At 35.5% G+C, this 27,894-nt stretch overlaps 1 protein-coding gene across 1 annotated transcript; it reads left to right on the top strand.

Moving 5' to 3' along the window:
• Positions 1 to 1,892: 1,892 nt before the first annotated feature.
• LOC1275093 (protein N-terminal glutamine amidohydrolase) lies at positions 1,893 to 27,219 on the top strand. The gene is made up of 4 exons (XM_314323.4): positions 1,893 to 3,673; positions 21,043 to 21,345; positions 21,576 to 21,700; positions 21,970 to 27,219. Exons 1-4 carry the CDS (start codon positions 3,603 to 3,605, stop codon positions 22,104 to 22,106), a joined length of 636 nt encoding a protein of 211 aa, XP_314323.3. The 5' UTR covers positions 1,893 to 3,602; the 3' UTR covers positions 22,107 to 27,219.
• Positions 27,220 to 27,894: the final 675 nt, after the last annotated feature.

Raw genomic sequence — 27,894 nt, forward strand, 5'->3', positions numbered from 1 at the left:
AAGAAAAAAAAATGGAAATGAACTTATGCTCACCGGCAATACATTAGTACGTATCCTTAGGCCAAACGTTAGGCATTTGCCAGATTGCTCTTAGTCCTCATATGCACATGGCATATGAATTTGGCTCCTTCAGTGGATCACTGCTAACATTTTTATGTAATTTGGCTCTTTTTGTCGAAAAGTTTGCCGACCCCTGGAGGTTTATAACGATATAAATAATGTGTATAATCCAGCAATTTGATTTTAATTTTCAGCTCGTGATGTAGATAATAACTGAAAGCATAGTTTTGTAATATTTGTTAATTTTTTTCTTTTTTCTTTGTAAATTAGCTCTTTTTATTAGTCGAGCTAAACACCATTCAGTACAAGCAGTGTATCTTGCCATATTTTGCTCATTTTTAATATGACAGCATGCTTACGAAGTCGATGATATTTAATGGTTTAAACTACTTCACATGTTTTACAGCAAGTTGCAATAAATATTTATGCATACAGGAAGTCCCCGAGATACGCGGTAACTGTTAGAGCGTTTCTACATACACCGAGACTGAAGGTGAGAGATGGCTGTGACAGAATTGATAACTGGTTTCTCACGCCGGTGTGTGTAGAAGCTCCGAAAGACACCGATATGAGACTTTTGGAACGATGTGGAAAAAAAAATCGTTAAAATGTAGTCAAAAAAGATTCTTCTGCGATTTATCAATATTTATGTGCTTATTTGACTGCAAAAAGACTAACTATAACTGATCGTCCACCTTAAACTGCAAATTTCTCACGTTCTTTGCATGCCAAGGAGATTTCTCTCACCGAAAATGCTGTCAGTCGATGTCAAAGCATGCTGTCAGTTACTGTCTCAGCTGTTTTCTCGGTGCATTTGACAGTTCTTTGAGCAGTTCGTACTGTTACACATCAATTTTCAAATGAAAAATAAACTTCCTGCTTTACGAGTTTAAAAAATCATTTAAAAATACACAAAAATGTTCTCTTCAGTTTGAGCTATATCAAATAATTCAATTAATGACTACAACTTGAAGCAAAATCTCAAAAAAAATTAGCTGCCAGAAACTGCCAAATTTGACCAACGCGGAAACTCGATATACGTAGTTTCTACTCGGTCCGCACTAATATCTTGTATACAACTTGTACAATGGAGCGCCTTTGCGAAGATACTCATGCTGGACCCAGAGTGATCACATTGTTTTTTACGTTATCGGTAGGTAGAAGAGAGAGAAAAAGATAGATGGAGAGATAGAGAATGAGATAGATGGAGAAATAGAGAAAGAAAGAGAGAGAGAGAGAGAGAGAGAGAGAGAGAGAGGGAAAAAGAGCGCGAGATGAAGAAAGAAATAGAAAGAGATAGAGAGGTATAAAGCGATATAAAAAATATCAAGTTTGGACATCCTTGGAATGGCTGTATAATATAAACTTTTTCCACGTATCGTATTAAATCAGTAATTGGGTGTATAAAGTTTCTCCATTTATTTAAAAATACCTGTTTAAAACAATATTTTGACAGAAAATTGTGATATTTGATTGAGTTATGCGGAACGCATTCACAGCGGAACCCGGGACAATTTGTACTCTTAATCTTCTCATTTGTTTAAACGAAAAGAGTGGCTAGATACGTAATTTTACATAGACATTTTTGCCTTTTTTTTTCTTTTTTTTATAGAGACTTTGAGCCGATTGGCCTCATTCACCTCTTTATTTTTGCCTTTAATATTTCCGTCTGCATCATAGGTCACAGGTTCTGTAACAAAAAAAAATCGCCTAATCAGTTAGATTAATTCAGATCTAGAACAGTCGGTACACGCCAAGTTGCAAAGATGTTGATTACGTTTCTTTACAACATGTATGACTAGTTTGTGTTGTGTGTAACCCGTGCTTACTTGCGACAGTTTCCGCAGCAACGTTCGGAACTTGTTATTTGTTGACTAACGTGCTCGGAGAGCTCTCTTCGTGCATAAAACGATTTTCCCGCGAGAGTAAAGGAAAACTCAACCTACAGCTTGCAGTTTGGCAAAACAAGAGAGTACCAAGCCCTTAAGATAGGTAAAACCTGCAGCAACGTGCCAGTGCGAGAACGTTATCCGTGCTTTGTGGTCTTATCGCGATATCCTTTACGTCCGGCCTATTCGTGTCATGGGTATGTGTAGTACCGTTTGAGGTCGTGCGCATCCCTTCCAGAAAACCCACCCCTAGCTAAAGCCACCCTGTCGGGGCCTAACCGCAGTTATGCACCATCATACATCATCGGCAGTGCGATAGCGACGATATATCCCGTCGATAGTGGCTACTCACTTTCCAAATGTGGCAGTCTCCCGCGTTGAGAATGGATTGCAATTGTACACGAGTGCAAATTTTCGTACAGTGATAACGTAGGGAAAACGATGACATCAGTCCGAAAGTTGTAGGAACGGTTAGATAGGAATATATTTCCCTGGTTTCCTCCCGACATCCTGCCAGCCCTTCCAGACTTTCCAGAACCATCCAAAACTTTGCAACCCAATAGGCAACAAAAACGCATCTTCTCGGCCGAAAGCAGCAAATCTTCATTTCGAAATAACCTCCTACTTACTGTTCAGCAACATCCGTATCTGCGTATCGTGCGTTTGTTTCGAGATCAGAGCGACCCTTTGTTTGAAGCTCTCATACACTTGCGTACACGCACATCTCTGCTGTAGATTCCGCAGCCTCCTTTTTGCGTCCGAGGCATCGATTATACGCTGTGGCGAATATTTGCAAGTGAATTATTACGACAGTTAGCAGCTTCTCTTAAAGGCTAGTAAATTTATCAGACTGATTTATGTGTGTGTGTGTGTGGTACGTGCTGTCTTCGAGCTAGATAAGTGTTTGCGTGTTTGAGGAAGCAGGGTCTATTCTAATCGTTAAAATATCGAACGTGCTAGTTAAATTGAAAATATACACCCCCAGAGCAATATCAATAAAAGTCAAACAACAGTAATCCATCAAAGTACCCTCACGCCTAGCGTGAGCACGGTAAGGCAGACGGTGAAAAAGTGAATATTTTTCAAATATTTGCCAAACGCACCGAGCAAGCAATCGTTCCAGTGTGAAGTAGAGTGTAGCGTTGCTTGTCTGGTAGATGTCCTGCGAGAGAATCCGACTCCGGCTGTGAGATCGTACGAGTGAGTGAGCAAGTGTGGTCTGCGGGTGTGTTCTGTGCCGTTTGCCGTTGGGTGATCGAGCTGGTGTGAAAGAAGGAAACTGAGTGCTAGGGCGTTGGTACGGTGGTCGAAGCGAGAAAAACGCTCCAGAGTGTGGAGGCAACTGAAGCGCGAACAGCAAATATAATTCCAGCAGCAACAACTGCTTCTGTAGCAGCACGGGGAAAAGTGTTCAGCAATAATAACAACGTTTGCTGCTCTCCGTATCCCGGCAATTTGGCTCGTGTTGCGAGAGGAAAATCTGCAACATCTGCTATTTCTCTCCCTTGGACGCCCGCTCCATTGAAGTGTTGTGGTGTCACGAGGAAAAATCTGCGAAGAGCGGTGGCAAAAGCACACACATACACACTCAGAAGTAGGCCGAGAGCGTGGAAAACAGGAGCTAAAGAGTAGTAGACGTGTGGAGCGGCGAAAATGTCGACAAACGATGCTAACTTTATGCTGTTTTCAAACATCAACGACTGCTCGTACGTTTCTTGCTACTGGTAAGTAAACTGAATTAGTTTTTTAAAATAATTTATCCAGAATTCTTGAAAGAACTAGATCGGTATTAAACAGCTAGTAAATTGCTACCACATTAAGTGGCGCATAGTTAAAGAGAGAATGAGAGCGAGAGATGATGAAGCTTTACGTTAGCGTGACACAACATTCACCCAATTCTGTTGTTTCTAGTACCTACACACCTGCTATTGCTTCAAAGTCCCGGGCACTCAATCAATCTTTTTAACATCAATTTATGTTTTCCTTTCGCCCCGTTGAGCGTGGATAAACATATACACGCACTCACTGCCACCAACTGGGGAAGGTCTTCAGTATTTCACGGTCTACGCACCTTTGTACGGTATACAACATTTTCGACCAGCTTCATTTGACAAAGAATGCTTCTGTTTATCTTGCCGTTTACGAAGCGAATGTGGGTATCAGCAAGCGGAGCAAGCGCCTGAAATGTGTACGCGAACGGAGCCGCCTGGTGTTTGGTGGAGGATCATATTTTTTAAGTTTTTGGAATTCGGTTAGAAAAGAGCATAATTGGCTAACGAAAAGAGCAACTTCCTTTAGACGGAGGATGCGAACGGCGGAAATGATACTGAAATAAACGAAGGTTGAGGTTAAATGCTATCCCAGCCTGTATGTTCGCAGACCGCTATGCTTGGTCCCACATTTCACACATGATCTGAAAAATGCTTTTCGAAAAAATGCGTGGAATTTGACTGTACGCATCCTGTGTAGAATCTGAAAAGTTTCTACCTTCTCCGTGTTAATCTTGACGATGCTTCACATTCATTGTTATTTAAAAATAAAAAGTTGTTTGAATGAATCGTCTATATTACGCCATTATGGAAAACTGTATGTTTAATTTGTTGTTGTGATAGTTAAAAATATAATCACTATCGAATTCTTTATACTGTTCGTTTTCTTCTATTATTGATGTTCTTTTTTATTGTGATCAACTCATAGTGTAATTGGCTTTTGATGAAACACTTGGTAAACCGTGGCATATATCGTAAGTTTACATTTATTGGTCGTCTGTTATTACACTTTTAACGTTATTTATGCTCGTATAAAACATATAAACTACACATGTTGTAAACGTAACAACAGAAATTTTTCTTTCTCTCAAATTTACTGACAAATAACACTTTTGCAAGTCTTGCAAGTAAGCAGTCTGTTTTACGCACCGTTTTCGTGCCAAAATAAACAATTTAAGTTGGTTTTGAACATTGTTCAACTAAAAGTAAACATTTGACTTCCAACTGAAATACTGACGCCTATCTGAACTTCGTTCAATCGTAACTAAACAATTGAAACCCCCAAGTTGATCCGTTTGCTTCATGGACTTGAGTCTTTTGTTTGTGTCTTCATTTACTAAAGTAGCTACAATTTACTAACCAATAATTTATCTCGATATATTTAAAATTAATCATCGACTATTTAATAAGTTCACTTTTAGTATAGGTGTCGTCGAAAACTTATTTAACTGTGGTGGAACGAAACACACCCAGTCATTTTGAAGCATCATCTTTAGGCTTTCTTTTGCTCTACTAAAAATTTCGCTGTGGTGGATGTAACATTCTAATTGTAAGCATGGTAACATTTGTAACAAAAAGTGTAACAAAAAATGGGAAGCTCTACTTCACTATTTAAAATATGGAGAGAAAAAAACAGAAGGTTTGGTGACACACATTATGCATATTCTTCTTCTATTTGGCGTAATGTCCTACACAGACATGCCAACCTATACAGGAGACTCATTTAAGTGGAACCTTACATACGGAGGTACGCATACGGATAATCGCTGTATTTTGCGGAATTCTGGTTTAAACCAAAGACAAGCGTGCATTGTAGCAGCGTTTCGTATTGTCCTGAACACTACTAGATTGAAAATACCCATTTCAGGTCGCTTTTTGACTATTTCAGTGTGTTGAAAAGCTTGCCAAAATTTTGATATAAAATGTGCAATAATAGAATTTTGAGTGTGTAAAATTTAGATTTTTGAACAGAGATATTGAACAGAGAATAATGTACCCAGATGATGTGAAGATATTCATACCTGTCAAAACCCATGACGATTGTCTCTTGCTTCAAGATTTTATTAACTACTTCAGTACCTGGTGCCTTTCTAACGACATGGAACTTGCCATTGAGGAGTATTTTATTGTATCGTCCCATATACTTAAGAATCCTGTTATTTATAAATATTTAATGAACGGTTGTTTACTATCCCGTCGTCAAGAAGCTTCCGACTTAGAAGTTACCTTAGACGAGTGTTTGAATTTTTACGTACAAATTGACAACACGTTGAGTAAGGCGCCTAAACTATTAGGTTTCATTATCAGACAAACCCGTGGATGTAATGACCCCTTATGTCTGAAATCGTTGTTTACGGGTACGATCATGCGTGGAGTGCTGCTCCGTGGTTTGCTTCCCACATTGTGTCTCAGCGATCAACAGAATTGAACGTATTCAACGGAAATTTACCAGGCTTGCTATAAAAGGCGGTCCTTCGAGGGATTCAACAATATGCATAGTTATCGTTCTTGACGCCTTCTATTGGGGTTACAAACACTTTAACACCGCTTCAGAGTAAGCCAAAGTGTTTTTGTGGTAAAACTTTAAAAGAATGAATTTGATGCACTTCCTTTACTAGAAAAAAATATTTTTACGCACCTTTGAAGCCACTCCGTTCCAGAAAATTATTGCAAAACGAGACTAGACGGACACTACATGTAGCTAATGAACCGATCCTTGCCATGGCTCGGCAATTTAATATATGGTCTGAGCATTTCGACTTTAACATAACTACTGATACTTTCAAATGAAACTTGCTTTCTTTCCAATGACTTGGATGTTCCCGCCCTCCTATCCTCGATTCCTATCTATGCCCCCTCACGTCGTCTACGTGACCGACCCCCGCTCCTTATTCCTTCCCACCAAACTCGTCATGGCCAGAATGACCCTTTCTTGCGCGCTCTTTCTGCCTTCAACGATTCATATCTCCTATTCGACTTCAACGTCCCAGTTTCCCAATTCCGCTCTCGTCTTCGTGAATCCTCATCCCTTATGTTTCCCTAGATTATAAGAACATATTTGTAAAACCCTAGAGGCCAACAAATTTAAATAAATAATAATAATAATAGTAATTAAAATAATAATTTTTAACTTTGGTGACGGCACAACCCGATAGAGATAGGGTAGAATTAATATTATAATTAAGTAGTCTCAGCGAAATCAAGCAAGACAAATCTGGATACAAATAGATAAATTAATTAATTAATAAAAATCAGTATTTCCTGCCATTATTCATCGTGTTCATCTACCTAAAAAATGTACATAATATTTTTTTTAAACAATAATGATGTATACTAAAACCACATAGAATGAATATTGTGGTTTATCCATCTCAAACATATAAAACACGTTGGGTATTCCCTTAAGTGTGCAACAATTGGCAAATTACTCTACAAATTATTATTATTTGAAGACATCCGTCATTTTTCGCGGGTATTGACGAAAGAGTGACCTTTTAGCGTTCGCTTAGCTTCGATTTGTTGTCGGTATAGGGCCGGTTCTGTGGTATAGTCGTCATCTCGCACGATTTAACAACATGCTATAAATCCCGGAAGCATATTAATCCTGGAATTAATCCGAAACTTATTCCAGTTATGGAACTAATTCTGAATCTTTATCAGTCTAGGTACTGATTTCTAATCCATATCATTTCAGGAATTGTTTCAAAATCAATACCCATCCTGAAACAAGTCCTAAACCTATATTAATTCTGGAATTGATATTGAACCTGTACCTGTACTGGAAATTATTCAGTACCCATACCGGTTCTAGGACTCATCAATAACCTATACCGTTCGTGGAACTGATACCATACTCAAACCATTCCTGAAACCGATCTTGAAATCGAATCCTTGTCGACCTTGAAACTATTTTTTAATTCTGGTTCAAAAGAGAACTTGGACAGATTGCAGTTATTGAACGGATAACAATCTTATTATCCTGTCAATGGCGCATTCCCAGCAGAAGCTGATTGAAAAAAGATCGTAGAAACAAAAATAATACCCATTATTCCATTATTAGAATATGGTTATAAATATTCTCTTTCGCTTAATATGCTTGGTTTTATAATATAAGATTCGAATATATTTGATATCCACTATAGGCACAAATGCAATTTACAACTTACGCAAAAGTCCGACACACTTTGTTTACTTGCGGTCCTTATTGATAATGTTTCTCGGGTATGAAATGTAATTATTAATAAATTTAAATTAATGACTTATGAATTGGGATTGTAACTCGTAACAGGAAGTTAAATCATAACTAAAATACGACACAGGATAGGGATAATCTAAAAACCCATTCCCTTTGAAATACTTGAAGACTAATAAAAATAATAAAATTGGACTGAAAAAAAAAACAAAAAAACTGCTAGCTGGCACATGTTTCACGTGAAATACGAGGCGTCCTTTATGCTGGATCATTCGGTTGAAAAGTATAAGATTTTTAATCATATAATTTTTGTGCAACGTAACGGAATAATTTGAAATGGATGGATTGTGCGGTCCGGTGCACATCATACCTATTAACTTCATTTCCATTACAGCCACGTAATTTCATCAGGGCGAAAGCGGACGTATCATTGATGATAGGGATGGCAGGAACATTCCTGGGTGGTTGAATTAAGAGTGCGCCATAAGAATGTTTATACAATTTTTATTTATTCTGTCCAATCGTCATCAAACTGGCCAACAATTTTGCTCCAGTAAGAATGAAATTGCTGCTGCGTCCCTTGAATGCTGCTTTTTCTCGTCCATCGCGATTTTCCCGTTTTCCTTTGTATGGTATGGATGATTCCTCTTTTCCTTGTTCTCAACGGTGTTTCTGTGCCTGAGTTTTATGCTTCTATTCATAGTTGACTTTTTCATCGTCATCCAAGGCAAAAAAGTACCGCCTATGATGGCAAGTACGCAACGTGCTTCAACATTCTCAAAATGGTTCGTTCGGCAGAAGTAAGGTCAAGCATATTTCAACATAAGGTACCGAAGGGAGTGCCAAAAACATGACATTTTGGGAAAACGTTTCACGCTCGTTTCGACCTGCGGTGAATAACATCTTAGGTCTTGTCTGTCCCGACCCACCGTTATTATCTGAGTAGAAAGCAAAGGCATCTTGGCGCCAAACATTATCAGTAGGTTCACTGTATATAGTCAGTGGTACGAAAAATGAAAACATTGGGAATGGGAATGTCCATCGGTCCATTTGCGCTGTGGCCTTTGAATAATGTTGTGATGTTCTCCGTCTAGCTTTATCCTTGCTCCAAGGCCTACAATGGATTAATGTGTAATCGTGCGTGTGTGCATTACATGTCATAGTGCCTCGGTGCAATTTACTATGCTAACGGTCCCATGTTGATTATTCTAACACGTTCTACTCATTGCGCAAATACAGAGTATGGTTGTACAGTAATCGCAATTTCGTTGAGGTTCAATGTTCTAGTAAAGTAGCAATAATGATAAATTTTACGTATAATTGAGAGTGTACATAAAATTACAGCATTGTATTTTTTTTTTGTGGCATTATACTATTCGCCTTCTTGAGCCACGCATGTCCAAACTCGTTTTAGATTTTCACGTGGGAGATCATTTTAAATTATCACACATATATGCGTTCAAACAAAGTATCTTCTCCCTTTACGTATGTTTTACCGTGCATATTATTATTTCCATATACTTTACGAGTTCCCACAAAGGTTGTACTGCTAGTAAATATGAATTTATCTGACAATCTTTATCGTGAATAAAATTGAATTGTTTGATGATTGTAGATAAAATACTGAATACCTGATTTGGTTTTCTAAAAAATCCTGGAATAATCCTGAAATGAATTTTGAATAACAAGGTTTTTTACATTTTGTATATATTTTTATCTTTAACATGAGTAAGGGATATTATAATATTTTAAATCAAATTTGTAAAAGAAAAAAGTTGTATAATTGTCTGTATTTTCTAATATATTTTTATGAAGGCTTTAATAAATTTGTACTATTAATTTGAATGAGTCAGTAACAAAACGTATCACACAAAAGCAAACATATTTACGTCTTTTTTGAAAAGCTTTCGTAATAGTTTTCGTCATTTACGTGACCCATTATCCTTTTAGATATGTATAAGATCAATCTGAGTATAGTACAGTGAAATATTTGCCATGACCATAGCTACTAAAAGACAAACATTTCATTAAACTAACTTCATGCAGTTATCAAAATCGGATCTGAAAGTTTATTTTCAAAGGTTAACATAATTGTAAGATTGCCGTTTGCGTTACTTTTCTCTCTGAAATAAGCTGCATAACTGACATGTTACAATCTGACGAATGAGTCCTCTAAAACTGGCCCTAAATGTGTTTTGTGTTGTGTTGCTAAACGAGTTACTTTCGAGAGGAAAGAAGTGTAAAAAGAACAAAATTTAAGCAAGCGCACATCAAGGGAAATCTATCTCAAGGGATTTTACATATTTGCCAGGAGTAGTGAAACGAATGAGATGTCAGCGAAGGAAATACTGGGGGATGGATTTTTATGCGCATCGCATGCTAACCCATAATAATGACCACTTCACAGCCTTTTTGCGAGCTTACAAGCACCAACCTTCCAGCTTACAGGCACCAACCTTCCAGCATGTTGCCCTCAACTTCGCGCCGCCTTCGTCTATCAGGCGACTAACGGACACAGGTTGATGCACGCACGATTTTTAATGTAGAGCTTAGCACGCTAGTAGTATAATCCAGAGGCCGTATGTTTGCCTGCCATTGCAAGCGCGTTTGATGCCATTGCCGAGGCCAGCATTGTTTCACCAGTACGGTGCCAATTTGATGGCGTCCGGCGACTGGTGACCCGCTGATATACATCGGATCAACTTTGTATGCTTCCCGTTCCGTCGCAACGTTACTAGTCACATACCCATAATTTAGTTCCTTTTGAGTGGTTTCCTCACCAGGATGGTAATTTGAAAAATGGAAAACCATGGCAATGTGTAGAAGAACATATATTGTAAGGTCTGAGTAGATTGAAATGGAAAAAAGCGAGATTTCCTTTTGACTGCCTGCCGTCGTACAGTCCGCTGTTCTACCTTCATACAATGGAAATGGTAACCACCTCTACGGCTAGTTCCTGGAAAATTATGGAAATCATGTGCAAACTCTACCGTAAGAACATTCCTCGTGCGCTTTCCTTTAAAAAGTTTCACTAGACTGTTTGAATGTCAACTTGATGCAGCATTCATGCGTTAAACAAATTGATTTAACTTATTTGTTTGCTTTATGATTTTTTTTTAATTTCAAATAAATAATGTCAAGACGTAAGCATGTGGTAACCGCATAATCGATCAAATATAAAAATGGGGGGACGGTCTAGATGATAATAAAACAGCCATTGTTTTTTAAACATTTAATTATTTATCTATTTATTTATTTGTTTTTATCTGTTCTCCTCCTCTAACTTCTTTTTTAAAAAATGATTCCAATTTTGTTTAATATTATTCATGCCAAGATTTTAATACATTTTGTAGAACTTTGTCAAACGTCGATTAGATCATGTTAAGATGCAGTTTCTTAACCTGATGTTGGAAATAACTAAATAAATTCTGGAAATGCTATTAAATATAAGTAAATTTCTTAACATAAAGTTGCCGGTCTCGTGGTACAGTCGTCAACTTGTACGACTTAAAAACATGCCCGTCATGGGTTCAAGCCCCAAATAGACCGTGTCCCCATACGTAGGACTGACTATCCTGCTATGGTAACAATAAGTCACTGAAAGCCAAGCTCACCTTCACTAGTGGGTAAAGGCAGGCCTTGACCGACAACGGTTGTTGTGCCAAAGAAGAAGAAGAATGTTAAAAATACCTTTCGTTTGAAAATCGTTGAAATGTCAAACACAACTATACAATTTCTAGTATTACAACACTACTCACTAAAGCGTCTTTTCGGAATGATCGCCATATTGCTTTACAGGGTTTCCCACGATTTATTGGTTGGTTCCCATCAATTTTTGGTGGGTTCCCATGTTTGTTTGGTGCGTTCCCACGATTTTTTGGTCGTTTCCCAGAATTTTTTGGTGCAATTGTATTGATATCCAATCGGAAAATACCAATAAATTATGGGAAAAAACCAAAAATCTATGGGATACGACCAAAAAATCGTGGGAACGCACCAAAAAATCATGGGAACTGACCAATAAATCGTGGGAAACCCTGTAAGAGTATTAATTTGGAAAAAGAAGCCATTCTACATTAAATTGTTATCACATAAACACAAAAAGGCTTTTTTATTTCTCCAAAGTTCGAGCCTATCTTATTGGTTTGTTTCCAAGAGTCATTGAAGTGGTGATTCCTCTTTAGCTTACTTTTATAGATGTGTGTATCATACGGTTAATACTAATGGAGCTTTCCAATGTAACTAGACTGAAAACATTATAGAAGGTGCCTTTCGCTGCTATATTCATTCCAAGTGACCTTCGCTACCCTTCCCTGTACATCGCTAATAATGCGACAAGTTAAGCCGCTACTGGGCCAGCACCGCCATTTAGGATAGGATTTGCTGAAAAGCTTTCGATCTGACCTGTTTATCTTGCCGTCATCCACCTCAAGATGCCAGACGATCAAAGGCGCGATGCTTTCTACTATTTTCCTCACTTGGCCCTGCTGTACTTGTTTACAAGTCCTGGCAGATACGAAGGTTTATCACCAGCACAACCAGGCGGCCCCATCACTGTTTGAATTTTGCCTGTGGTTTTGGTTGTTTTGTACTGCCTGTGGAAAAGGTTAATCTACATTTAGAGCACCATTGCATCAGCACAAAAAGGAGCTTAATGTTTCTTGCCTGTTTCTTTGGCTTCCAGATGTTTATGAAACTTTATCGACTATAAGTTTGTTATTGTTTACAAATTTTATCAGTGAGTGAGCAGAAACACAACATTCATTTAAAGGTTTGCCGAATAAATTGGTTTTAATACACTTTTTAGCGAGATTATAAATACTACAACGGTAGTAATTTAACGGAAATTTAGCCGATGTAAAGAAGCGATAATACTTTTGATGTTGAAGTGATGGCAATAAAGCAGAAAGGAATGTTGTAGAAAAAATATTTCTCACGAAGAAGGAGAGTCACAACTACATATTTAACCTAGTTACGCGTGTAAAATAGCACTCAAACGATTAATCAGATTCTGTGCGATACTCAAAATGCGTATGGAATTTATTTGAATACATCCTTAAATTCTAAAAAAAAAAGCAAAAAAAAGCAAAAAGATATGTATGTCTAACCCGCGAAACCCAGCTGCATTGTGAATTGGAAACGAGTGAAAGAAACGAGGCCTAATGAAATGTTTTGCTCTTTTGTGGATACCGAAAAGCCATCTTCATCTTGACACTAGTAAATCAAGCTGTTGTTTCACGTATTTCAGGTTTTCACGTGTGAAATAAGTCGTCGTTCGTTACATAAGCATCTTCTTCTTCTTCTTCTTCTTCTTCTATATGGCGTAACGTCGTACGAGTTGACGACTGTTCCACGGAACCGCGTTAAGCATATATTATTCAATTTAGTCTACCTAGGAACCCTTGCTCTATAAATTTTAGTGAGTAAAAATTTAAAATGTTCATTATTTATGAATTAGTAATTTTAAAATTATACATACATTTATAAAGGAGAATAGTTTTGCTAATCAACGTAAGCTTGCTAAACCGTTCTTTCTCAATAAGAAAAATGTAAATGGTTTTCCAAGTCACTTTTAAATGTGCACATAATTATTTACCCCATCGAATATATTTTTCAAGAGCTATCAAATGGTGATCGGACGAGAACTGGTGTTTTCAACACGGTATGGTCGTTGACAATTTCAAATGGTGTATTTGCTTCAACATGAAATTTAAGTTTCAACACATTATTTTCAAACATAATAAAGAACTGTCAAACTCAATCCAGTGTGAGTCGTGTTGAAAATCATTCTGACGAAATTAAAAATTATTATGATGGAAATGTCAGATCGATGTGGTTCAACATTTTGCATGCGGTGAATAACAACGTTTACATTCCAAACTGACTTGGAAAACCCTGTAAAGTAAATGTCAAAATTACAATTCTAATATAACATGTAGTTATAATAGAACAAAATATTAATATCAAGTTATAGGATAAAGTAGTGTGATTGACTGCTATATTCAAATCGAATTTGAGTGTGATTTTACGTAGAATAGGACCAACTAAACTTTTCCCTCCAGTTCTATGACCTTGTACCCTTATCAAACCTTATGTTGAAAACTGGGTTTATTTCTTTTTCTTTTTCATATTTTTCTTATACTTTTTTAATGCCTGCGTTTCGTGTAAGCAATCATCATCTAGCCGAAATGTGCGTGCCATTAGGCAATATAGTATGTGTAGGTAACCAGCGGCGTCAAGATGAAAAACTGTCACAAATTTTTGCACCTTCATTTTCTATGATATAAATATAAAAAATGATTTTAAATGTATTGTATTGTGTACCTGTGATCACAATGCACACTGGAAGCAGACTGGGATGAAAAGGATTTGTTTAAGGTTTCGAGTTCAATGCCCAGAGTATTTTTGCTTTTAAGTAAATACTATCACATTAAGAAAGGTAAACAATTAGACTTCTACACCACGTGAATCATTAGGAATAAATTTTCAAATATGAAAAATGTTTCAAATTATTCACATTTAGGTAAAGGCATCTTTCAACGACAATATTTAAATAAAGTAATACTTTGATTGTCAGAATTAACAGTGTTTTAGAAAGGTTATCTAATCACATTTAAATGAATGCCTTATTTAAAAAATTACTTAATTTCCAAGAAAGTTATGGCAATAACTATAACAAGAAAATTAAAACTAAATAAAACATGTTAAATGTCATGTCTTTAACATGTTAAAAATCTGAGAGTTATGTATATTAAAGTTTTTCCTAGTAAACTAACTTATTATACAGCTTCAGCAAAAATCAGGACGCCCTTTGGGCAACTTTAGAAGTTACGTCATATTTTATCAACATCAGTTTGTAAGAAGTATACTGGGCCGGACTGGTGGTACAGTCGTCAACTCGAACGACTTAACAACATGCCCGTCATGGGTTCAAGCCACGAATAGACCGTGCCCCCATACGTAGGATTGACTATCCTGCTATGGTAACAATAAGTCACTGAAAGACAAATCCACTTTAGTAGTGGATACAGGCAGGCGTCAACGGTTGTTGTGCCAGCAAACGTTTGTTGTGTCAAAGAAAAAAAATAAAATAAAATATAATAAAGAAAAAGAAGAAGTATAAGCCAAACTGTTTCTTCTAATACTATTATTTCCGAAGGGATCGTTTGAAGCTTTTGCATAGATACATTAAATATTGGAAATATCTGCTTATTAGATAAATAAGATAATACGTAGGTTAAATTAAATACTAAGCTCAAACGTAATTGAAGCCCTTTATACCGCGAAATATCAACGTTGATACTTTAATATTTATAATTTTAATTCTATTTTACAGTAATACGACCTCAGTCGTTTTTTTCTATTGTAATGTTATTGCTTATGATTTGGTTTGAAACTAATTTTAGCGAAATATTAGTCTTTGAAATGATTTTCAACATCTAAAGCACGACATAATTTCTTTCTTTCATAATTTTTCCAATTGTGTGGAGAAGGGGAGTGTTGAACATGACTTTTGTTTATCCTGTTTCACATTTTTGTTTCATTTAGAAACTACAAAGCCGTCCCTCCTGAAAACAAGAAATAAAACACATTTTTAAATCATTTTGAATTTATTAGGAAGTTTTTTTTCTGCAATTTTTAGTTTCAATGACTTTCTACAATATTCAACTTCAGTTGAATATTAAATGAGTTATCATTTTAAGGATCTTACTTTTTAAACAACCCACTTAAATCTTACTTTTTAAGTCTTGACCCATTGCATTTTGAGAAAGTTTAATGAAAAATTGCCTCGCGATTGGAAACCGGTGGTCTACACAAAGAAAAGCATATTTATTTTTATTATGATTAGTTTTTTCGTCATCGCACTGCTTATGGAGACGGTTTAACAGTGCAACGCGAAAGTATAATTTTTGTGGGGTTTATTGGGATTGTATTCTGATACCGTGGTAATAAATGGTTTACTGAAAATCGATTATATTTATCGTAACGGAATCACAGCAAAACACAGGTATATATTTTAAATCAACGAGTAGATCGAAATGATTGCTCTTACCCGGGTCATGGAGGTTCGCAACATGAAAAATGAGATGATTTCAAATGCCGAACGAAGGAAGTGGGATCCCCCAAAAATATAACTAATTATTTTTCCATTAGCGGATAAATTCCAATCATGCTTTTAGTGGGACGAGCGTTTCTGGTATTGAATTGCCAAAGCATCCTGTTGATGTTGCTGTCCTTTTGCAAATTAAAATATCCTCTAAATCTAAAAAACATATGGAAGAATTAGTGTTTAGTGTTTATTAATCACTAGACTATAAAGCCCTCTCGAGTCAAATTGTGTTTTCAATGTACATGGATAACGAACAGAACAGAAATTAAATAAACTCTTCAACAGTTTTCAGCCTTTTTGATACACTTTTTTACATAGTAGTTTGGACTTTTGGTATGTTACAATACCTCCAAAATGATGTTATAATGTTTCTCTCACGTTACACTAGATGATTATTCTGTGGTTGTAGATTCTTCGATAAATCAAACATGACATCTAATTTGCATTGAAAATGGTGTAAGGCACGGTTCTCAAATTGAACGTCATGAAGTGGTATTGCATGAAAGCGGCATAAGATAGCATTGGGTTTCAAGATTAAATTATTTGGTAAGTTATTACTTCTACCTTTCTCATCATTCACTATTAAATAGAAGTACACAACGATGCTATTTGAAAAATTTTCTGCAAAAACTACTATTGCTGTGTTGGAATAACATTTTTCCTCCCTACTCTTCACGCCTCATGTGGACCGATATCCTGAAGAAAAGACTGACTATTCGGCTGCGTGGTACTGATAAGTTTCGATAGTCTGTAAAGGCCGCCATGACCGCGGATATCGTTACGCCAAACATAAAAAAGTTATGTATGATGATTGAAAATTAAATTTGTATTATATCGAGGAGATTCCCGAGATATTTGTCTATTCAAGACTATTATATTTTTTTTTAGTTACATCAACATATGTTTTTCAATTATTTGAACATTTGTTATGTTCTGTTCCCAGCAATCAACAATTCTAATGGAACATATTTGCTGGAGCTTAAATACAAATCGTATTGCTATAAAATAGCTATGAAATATTAGCAGTTGGTAGCAGCGCCTCAGAAGTAAGTTTCATAGTCATAACAGGACTGGAACGTGTGAACGGTTATTTTTACATTCGATGGTTTGCTTTGCTGGGCATGAACGTCGAGTACGACGCATGCAACATAACTAAAATGACATAAGTAAATAACAGGCAACCAAAAGTTAATCAGTGAGCAATCTTATTTTCTCCTCTAATGGAAACGATAAACAGACCAGTCAGCGGCAGAGCTTACTCTTAACCCGGTTATGAAGCGTTACTTGGCATACAAAAACAACTTACGGCTGGTAGCGACTTTCCGCTAAATAGTCTTCCTCCTGAACCACTTTCCTTAGAAAACGTAAAAATAAGGCGTACAAGGACAAGCTAGTGATGTAAAAATTTAAGACACATCCCCCAATTCAATTCACCGCGTACGGTGGTGGCTTCTTTATAATTAGATACTGAATGTTCATACAATATGAAGTAAATTTTGAACAGTTATACCATGTTATTGCACTGATTGCTCAAAAAGTATGTCGTATGATGCTTTTGGAGATAGCAACACTCGAATGAGTACATTGCACAGAGCTATAATTTTGTATTGGTTGAAGTTAATTTTAGTACATTGTGAGATTATTATTGTAAAATGATGTATAAACAAGAAATTATGAAACACAGTTACGTGTTTGTTGACAGACATATCGTTACGACCTTGTTACAAGCACTTTGATGACAGTATTCCTAAGTGTTTTATCTCTTCTTGTTATAGCTGAATGATGCCTTAATAGCCGTACAGCCTCATGGTAAATTGTGTGGGCAACAGTCTCCTGTGTATATCCAAAACATCGCCACCTTATACGTACATTATCTCAGTGGGACAATCATTTTGCTTTGTAACAGTGAATCGAGCTACAAGCTATAACCATTAACATGCTATGTAATACAGCATATTATTAAGTGTTTTGAAGTGTAACTTAAAAGCACAACAAGTGTCGTCGTTTCTGTTTATGCTGCACTTAGTTTTATTTATTTATATTATCACATACGACAGTACATTGGTTCTATTCATTCTGTTGATTTACATAAAGACATGTAAAACCTCGGTCATAGTTTATAAATGAATGGATTTATTCATTTTCTTACATCATTGCCAGACAAATTCATTATGAAACGTTTGATTTACTACCGGATTCATCCGATCGGATCGGCAGTATCGGAATGTTCACAGATGTATTTTAAATGTTAAAATTTGATTTTGAATCAACATACAAAAGGAAACAAAAAGGATTTTGGTAAAGAATATGATTTGAGATAATTTACCTTCGCAGAAGGTTGTGTTTTGTCCAAATGGTTTGAATCCATCCGAATACATTGGGGACGTGAAAAAGCTCTGGATGGATGTACATACGAACTCCCTGCTTGCGGTTTAAAACTCTCTCTTTTTTTGTTACTATGGTTTTCGCGGAAGATTGATCACCTTATCAATAAAAGTTCAAGTGGTATAACAAATAAGCATAATAAGATAATAAGTGGTATTTACTGATTTAGATTGTCATTGTTACGGCATCGGCTATATCATGTATCAACAGACATTTGCTTCCCAGGATATTTGCTTCCTGTATATTTTGCCTTATTCCGGACATACTTGATTGAAAATGTGGTATCCATTGTTGAATGATTTTACCGGTATATCATATGACATTTTGTTTTAATCAATTTAAACAAACAACCTCATGACATGCTTTTTCTGGGGTCACTAATCAAATACATGCTGAATAGACTATCTCAAAGCAGAACTTTCTACACTTTCTGAAGCCTTTGAATGGTCACAACATCTCATAGATTTTCTGAATTTATTTCTCTCATGCACATGCTGATTTCATTTTATCTCATTTTATATCTCATTTTATTTATTCTTAATTCTTTAAATTATCACTCATATCAAATATATTCCAGATTAATGTATTATACTCTCTTACCATCGCGATATTTACCATTTTTTCACAGCAAGATTGATTGCAATTACTAATAGAATGTTTGTTTTTTTTTTTAAATTCCGAAATTGAAGAATAAAAATCCTAAATGAGATGTAATCGAACCCTCACCGGTCGGGAATTAAGTATAAATATGACCATAAAATTTCATTTTTCACCCATAGTAAATATTCAAAAAGTCATGTTAACAGAAAGCGGATATAGTTTGGCAACTTTTAGATGTGTTTTGCGATTATGATGGTGCATGTTCTTAGTGACTTGTTCTCAGCTAAATGCATACTTTTTAAAGATAAGTTACACAAATTCACACAATAAATCTTGCATTCTAAGTTAGGTGAAGGTTGTATGATTTGCCCTATTCAAATCCCATTGCAATCGGAAGCATCTACGTAAAGCGATTTAATAAGAATGGTTTTACGAGTGTACGGATGCACTCATGGGATCTCATATGCCTTTCCAATACTGGATGCAGGAACAGTTTCATGGTTTACGATGCAAGCGTAGTGGCAATAATGCTACTGAGAGCAGATGGAGTGTTTTATGCAGATCCTGATGATACTTACCAGGACCCGTTACTAGCAAATATTTTCCACAGCCTATATTTGTTGTGTTTAATACAACAACAGTATGCATTTTAAATAAATTACTAAAATATATAGAATTCAAAGATCCAAAAGCTGACATTTCCAAACGAAACTAAGAATAGTAAACAACAGTTATTATCAATCCCTTTTTGCAAAGATAGCTAAAACAAATTTAGTTACAAATGAAACATTTAGCAAATTTCAGCAAATAGACCGGAATGTTCGCAGAGGACGTTACACCAAATAGAATAAGGTTCAGCCAATTTACAAAGCTAAAAAAATCTGCCCAATTGTATAAACTTCATTTTCAAATCACTAGTTTGTTTTTTTGTTTATCGAATAAAATTAGTTAGTTTAATCTTATTGGACGAACTTTTCAATTTGTTTAAAGCGATCCTTTCAATTAACTGCAAACAATAACATTACGAAACATTTATGTTAATATATAAAAAGAAAAACATCACAGCTTTTTGCTCAAACCGTTTCGAAAGCAACAGTTAGGTAGATTTATTATATATTGTAAACTTCTTTTGTAGTCAAATTGAAAATTATCGAACATTGTTTTTAATAAAAGTTTATCGATATCATAGATTTCGACTCTTCAGCTTCGGTTATAAACTTTATACTGACACATATTCGACATACGTCTTTTTCGACTTACTCCTTACCTTGGGGCATTTTTTCGGTCCCAAATACAGTCGTATCACGGGGGTCACCTGTACTCATGACAAGAAAGAAAAACATGGATTATAACTGAACGATCGCAGAATAGATGGCTAAAGTATTAGTATGGTAAAATAATTAATAGCGCTCTAACCATATACAGTACATGTCAGTCAATTCTGAGCATCCTAAAATTGATTTTCAATTTCACGGCCTTTTTTACAAATTGTCAGACCGGACGTCAGATGGCGTCGGTATCGGTGTAAATAAAAGATAAAAATTCCAAAAAAGTGTCGAGTTGACAAGAAAACCCAAAAAAATGTATATAAAAACACGGGCCGGACACCTTATTTACGTTTAGTAAAATGAGTACAAAATGAAAGAACTTGAATGAATAATGTTAAATGGATTCGAGTCATGGGTTTGAAGAATAAAAAATTTGCTCATCAATCGTCCATACAATCACATACTAAATACAGTGACACGAAGATTTAAAAAGTGTTCCTGTTTCTCTCACTCTTCAAGGTAGGATAGGGCTAAGAATCAAGTATCTAGAGCAGGAGTCTCCAAACATTTCAGTTTGCTTCGCAAGTAATGCCATAAAGCAAATTGTTTTAGCAGCAGATCTTGGTTTAATATGAAAAAAAAACAAACTGAATGTTATCAGATCTTATCAACGTTATCAGATTACATGAGAACCCTTGTAAGCAAGTAAATAAATAATCAAATACATACGCATCTATTAATGCCTTCCTTTTTTTCATTTCAATTCTAGCGAGGAGAATGTCTGGAAGCTGTGTGAACAAGTGAAGAAAACGTATCCCTCGGAACTTCCGAAATGTTATGCTGTTTTTGTGTCCAACGAACGGCGCACTGTACCCTTATGGAGACAGAAAGCAGGTCGAGGCGATGAAAAGCTGGTGATATGGGACTACCATGTGTTTTTCATGCACAATCCGTCACCGAACCGGTGTCTGGTGTTTGATCTAGACACAACGTTACCGTTCCCGACCTACTTTCACAAATATGTTACTGAAACGTTCCGATCGGATTATGCCTTAACGCCAGAGCATCACCGGTAAGCATTTACTCACCATTATTTAGCGAATGATGTCATTATCGGCCCTTCATCACAGCGTCACAAAGAAGGGTTTTATCGCTCTCACACTAACTACGAACTGTTATTGGTTCGTTAATCAATTTTAGCGAGTCTCAGACGTAATTCGTGTTGATGTTATCAACTACGTTTAGGTTTGGACCAGTTTTGTAACTAATCTAACTTGCATGTTCTGTGTGTTTGGGAAATAGTTTTTTCAGAGTGATTCCGGCAGAAAAATACTTGGCTGAGTTTTCCTCGGATCGACGGCATATGCGTAGACCAGATGGATCCTGGATTAAACCACCGCCGTCCTACCCGCCAATACAGACAAGCGGTGAGTACATTTTGTATTAGTGCGATCTGGAAAGGGTTTTTTTTTGGTTGAATTGTTTGCAAGGAATTGAAGCATTATATCCTGCAATGGGAATTGTATTATAGTTTCATAATTCTGCTTATGACAAATGCAAATATCGTATGCAATTAGTTTTCTTCGGCTAGATATTTTTTTACTATTACATTCATATCATTAATCATTTATTGCACAACTGAAATGTTTGTAACATTTTGCTCTGAATTTTAATGTTTAATTTTGTCTCCTTTTAGCGAGCACCCACAGCTTAGACGATTTCATCTGCATGAAGCCTGGAAAGGGGCCGGGTGCGGTTTACGATTTGTTACATTTTGTACAACAATTCTATAAACCGCCGGATCGGAACATTGGTACCAAAACGCAAAATTAAAATCACATTACGGCAAGCACAACGGGTCGCAGCGAAAGAATGTTCAGCAATGCCGGTGGCAATAGCTAGCAAGAACTAATTAGCAACTGTAAGCGGTAATCACAGGATTCTACGTTTCGACCGGGTATTGTGTGGTGCAGGGGCGAGCAGATACGGTACCTTATCAAAACGCAACACCAGAATACGCACCGTGCCATTGAAGAAACAGCATGAAGAAATATGTACGTTTGATGGAGAATTAGTGAGTTTGGCATGTTTTTTTATGCTGAAATCAAATTGTTGTGGCCAGTAATTGCAAGCTGGAACAGATCAAACAAAAACTACTCTTATAAAGCAGTGCAACCAATAGCTATTAAGAACAACATGTCAGTATGTGGAAGCTGAGTAACAATGAGAAGGTGTCTCAAAAGCCAAGTATTCACTTCTCGCTTTTAATAATGCAATAGAAAGGGGTAATCTTGGTGATGAGTTTTCAATTCAAATCAAAGCATAAGCGGCATGATAAAAACGCCTACAACTAAATACACAAGTAATAATTGCTTAAAAAACTAGAAAAAAGAGGGTTTTACCAGTTATGTTTTCATTTTGACTAGAGTTTGTTTGTGTGACTGCTTTTATGTAACAATTGTTTACTAATATGTCGAAATGTACTAAGAGACCTAAGAATTAACCACACATATGTTAGTATTATATTGGAAACAAAATTATTACCAAACATAAATCAACCTACTGAGCACTAAACTATGAGTTACAGTTTGTAAAATTCATTGTTATCTAACGCACATAAAATAAGCATTCAAACATGGATCTACAGATTCCTAAAACTCTTAAAAAATCAAAACATTCTTCTCATAAAAGTAACACCCATGCCACATAATTTAGAAATACTAAATAATATCGACAGCATAACATAACACACATTTTAAAAGTACAGAAGAAAAGAAAACTACAATTTTCCAATCATTTTACATCTATTCAGGCAATAATGCAGCATCATGCGCTCATGAATATATTTTCAAAATGAATCAAAAGGAGCGTGGTTGCGCTACCTAATGAACGAAACAGTGTAATGAATTCAAACTAGTTGGGAAGTTGAAAAGAGCAACTGATAGTTATCTGTGGAAATATATCTTCTACTCTACAATGTGATATTAGTTAATTAATAACAAGCATTATAACAACCACGCAAAAGCCACAACCAATGTATCCGAATGCAGTTTAACGAATGGAAGAGTAAATGAAGGAAATTCAGTAATGATATCATGCAACAAAGTGAAATGAAAATCAGCATACGAATAGCATATTTCGTTAATCTTTTTAACAACAGTATGGCTTATTGCCGATTTATCTTTTATTGATGCACATTAACTGTTCCCCCTTTTAACTGTTCCCAGTATATGAGACCTATGTTAACTATCGTTACCACCCTTCATATTTCATATTTTTTGTTTCATTTATACAGATCGTAGTTGATGTATAATTAATCAGCAAACGACAATCTATGTATGTGTTACTATTGAGTACGGACAGGTTTAAAATGTTGAAGTGTCACACACAACAAATAGGTTTTTTATGTTAGTATTCGTGTCATAGTAGTAGCTTGTTCAAAAGAATCAATGTTTAAATAGACTGTAATACGTTAAACGTCAACAGACATACATATAGGAACACAATGTGTAGTTCAACAGTAAATTTCCATCAATATAGATCGGTTTCAATTCATTTTATTTACGTTCTACGATATTAGATTTTGTATTTTGCCTACTTATAACGTTGGTTATCGAAATATGCGTTAGTACGAAAAGCTCTTACAGGGAAAATAGTTAAAATAACAAATGTTTTGAATTTGAACTAATGCAAATTCAATGAATTAGAAGAATTGTAATTGGATGCGATTAGATTGAGTTGTTTATTCATTGTACTATCTAAGATTAGTTAAACATGATATTCAAATATTAAATAGTGTTTTCACTTCTTATGTACTGAAACAAGTAAGCTTTTAAAAGGGGTGTATTGTTGCCGCCATAACAAAAAAAGCCACCCACACACACACATGTTTTGAAACTGTTTTACGAATGTTGTTAAACTGCACGTAGCTTATACAGAAAAAATTACACTATAAACATCATATGAAGGGACACATCATATTTTCTGATCGTCTTCTTTTCATACTAAATAGAGTAAAAGAAAAAAGTTTCGTTACTACCGCCACGAGTACGATAGCATGCTACAACTTTTAACGCAGACGCCAAATTACTTACATGAACTAATCTTTTGATAGTCTTTTGCAATTTTATAATCGCGTCAACAGTTGAACTGAAAGGTGATGTTTCTGTACCTTAAATTAATTGATGAATGAAACACTATCGATGGAACTTTCCTCGTAATCAACTTCGATTAATCGTTTAGATCGTACAGCAATTTTCTGTATTTATCTATAATGTAATAAATCACTAAACCAACTTCTATCTCAAAGGCACCCGTATTTGAATCTAAAAATAAAAAAAAAGCATTCATATTAAACTACTCTGGAGGTGGTGGGAAAAAGCGCATAAACGAGCAATGACTAATAGCTGCCACTGGAGGTGCGATGCTTGTACGTGGCTGCAATATGCTTAACTATATAAATGGAATTAATTAATACCGGCACTTATCAAACCAATCCAAAAGTCCACTAAAATTAAGATAATTGTTACCTTTTCCCCTTTTCCTCACTGTTTGTAGTTAGCGACATGAATAATTATGGACATATTTTATGCTACGGATATACAACTGAAATGTGAAATCCATTACGTTTACTAGTAGAACAATATATTCACTCACTGTAAGCAGTTTAATGAGTCTACTTCGTATGAGCTGCAATTATTAATACAAGAGAGTAAAAAATTTAAGCAACAAATCTTAAAAAATCTGTATCTAAACTATAATATTTTGGCCATATATTATATTTGAAAGATAATCATCACTCGTTTTGACTTTTTACATCAATTGCAACAACTACAATAGGTCGTGTATAAACGTGATCATTATTTGCGAAAAACAATGATCGTTTGGTTTGTGCTATACTTATCCCTATAAAATGTATTATTTATTTCGTACAACTGTTATTGTGTCTCCTACAAGTACCATGATTGAGAATATAGGTTTTAACTCATTTATGTAATTACGATACTTTATTTTACTAATTTAGTCTGTCCGTTTCACTAACGTATCATAAAACTTTACATGCATTTCTGCATCGGTCAGGGATGTGGTAAAATGTTGAGACTATCTTTTAAAATGTAAAATGTTGAGACGAATAAAACGAACGTTAACATTGTAGCAAACGGAGCTGTGCGCTGTTTGCACGGCGAAAAACTTTAAAATATTGATTGCCTAATTTTAAGAAATGTAGCACTAGTGGACAATTTTCCTTTGTAACCCTTACAAACACACGTGTGATAAGCATCGTCTATGGTGTGGCTACGTTTCGATATCGCATACTGACCACTGTATTGACTATTTTTATTTTCAAACGAATGTCATTGTTGCATGTTTTCCTCTATATAATGAATTTATTTTCCTGTAGTACACTGTTACATGAAAGGTTATTTAGCAATCAACTGTGCAAAATGGGATTCGTTTAAAACGGGTCGCTGAATAATTGTTACCATTGTATCAGCTCTTAGACCTTTACTAAAAACCATTCATTTGATAGACTAGTGTATCTCAGGCTTTTAACTTTGTTCATATACATACGTGCGTACATGCGTACTCAGTAAAGTGCATATATATATTATGCTTGAACTAATTGAAAAGAAATCTTTACAAATCTGCTTCTCTTTCGCCGATTTATGCAATTATCCTACCGCTTGAATCCAATGTACAACCCTATGTAATGTCCTGTTTGCACGCAATGGACCAATCCAATACTACTGAAAAGAAGAACATGTTAAGCGCATAGATGATGAAACTCACAATTTATCAACAACAATTTTTATGACAAAAAAAAATCGCAACTGTAAACATCACACTGGTTGCTCGTACATAATGCAACCACTTTCCCCTTTCCACACATTTTAGTTCGGTTTTGATGTGCGTGATGAGCGTTTGAGATAAATTTAAATATGGTATATAGTAATAATAATTATAGTATGATGTGCGTAAACAACATTTAGAAGGTGATCGTGGCATATTAATAATAATTGCATTTCATAGCTACAAAATAACTCTATTTTGCAATATATATACTAAATCAATGCATAATATCCCTACTAATGATCATCACTGACGCATGCTAAACTAACATATTGAATTCGATCAATTTTGATGTGCACTGTATCCCAGTAAGAATATAAACACCCCAGTACACAGGCAACTAAGCAAATCTTGTATCATTTATTATATACTTATTGAAAATATGCGGAAATGCAGAAAAGGTACGGAAACTAATCGCTAGCATGGATGAAGACTGTGTATTTTTGTACGATTATGCTTGTAGCTTTTTTGAAGTCACAAATGTAATACATCGCGCCCGCGCAGACGCAAATGGAGTTGAAGAGATTGTGGTAAATTTCCACTTTTTTCGTTGTCCATGGTGCGAGATCAAATCTTAAAAGACACAATACAAAGCAGAGCACATACCATACCATACCATCAATGCGTACAGATCGTTGTGCAACATTGAAGCGATTGTGTATTCGAAATTTGAAAAAAATAATAATGATTTATTTAATATTAATTGTTATGGAAAGCATTGATTATTACTTGTCCAATGTTGTTATGCCTGAACACTTGCCGAAAGAAAGTGGAGTGGAAGCTATTATAAATCTTCTCGCCAGTGCAAAAGAATGCATTGTTAGTGAAATGAAAAATGAGAGTACTTACGATGGATTCCCTCACAAGAGACACAGAGAGAGAGAGAGAGAGAGAGAGAGAGAGAGAGAGAGAGAGAGAGAGAGAGAGAGCGCGGAAAGAAGGTGTGCTAGAACGTTAAGAAACGTGTTAGAAAACGTTAAGAAAGTGGAACATTACGAACCGAAAGTACTACAGAATGCAAATCATGTAACAGAAATGAATGATGCTTCAATAAAACAATGAATCACGCAATCATTTGAAGCGGAAACAATGAGAAGTCTACATTAAAATTGTAGGAGTGTTGGTTTTGTATCAATCTCGAAATATAGCTGTTTAGCAGCGTTAGTCGATCCGAAAATTGTTTCATTTCAATTCATCTGGCCAGCTTTTATTGTTCGTACTATCGTAATTAACAGAATTTTAAGACAAGACTTCATTCATTTTAATATTTCTCCGCATCTGTGAATCTACACCTTGGCAAAACTAACCAAAAAGATTACGGTTAGCGAATGCTAGGTTTGCTTGTTGAACAGAACTTGTTGAACAGAACTTGAATACCATCGTTAATTTTTTTTATTTGTTAATTATTCATTTAATACAATTTCAACATTGAAAACGAAAACTAGATTTTTTCTAAATTTCTGCACGAATTGTATTGAATAAATAGTTAAGTGTATATTAATACTAAAATACCCATACACAACCACCCAAATACATATACCCATAAAATTAATTAAAAAATACCCATTTTTGAACTGTATTTCAGTTCAGAACTGAACAGACTGTACCTATTAGTTTAACTGTTTTTAAAAAGATATTCAGTTTTTTCAAACTTTTTTTATTAGCGAACCAATGCTGCTAGTAGTACCAAATATGTTTTCAGCCAAGTGTATGAAAAGCTTCTGCTCTTTAAATTGTTTGTAATGTTATGAAAATAACAGTATTCTCTGCA

Source organism: Anopheles gambiae, chromosome 2 (genome assembly GCF_943734735.2).
Source record: "Anopheles gambiae chromosome 2, idAnoGambNW_F1_1, whole genome shotgun sequence".
Classification (NCBI taxonomy): Eukaryota; Metazoa; Arthropoda; class Insecta; order Diptera; family Culicidae; genus Anopheles; species Anopheles gambiae.

Bases quoted from the DNA above. Each gene is read 5' to 3' on its own strand.
- LOC1275093 (XM_314323.4), top strand. From the start codon at position 3,603: ATGTCGACAAACGATGCTAACTTTATGCTGTTTTCAAACATCAACGAC. The intron at 3,674-21,042 runs GTAAGTAAACTG...TTTCAATTCTAG, and splicing joins TCGTACGTTTCTTGCTACTG to CGAGGAGAATGTCTGGAAGC. The intron at 21,346-21,575 runs GTAAGCATTTAC...TTTGGGAAATAG, and splicing joins TTAACGCCAGAGCATCACCG to TTTTTTCAGAGTGATTCCGG.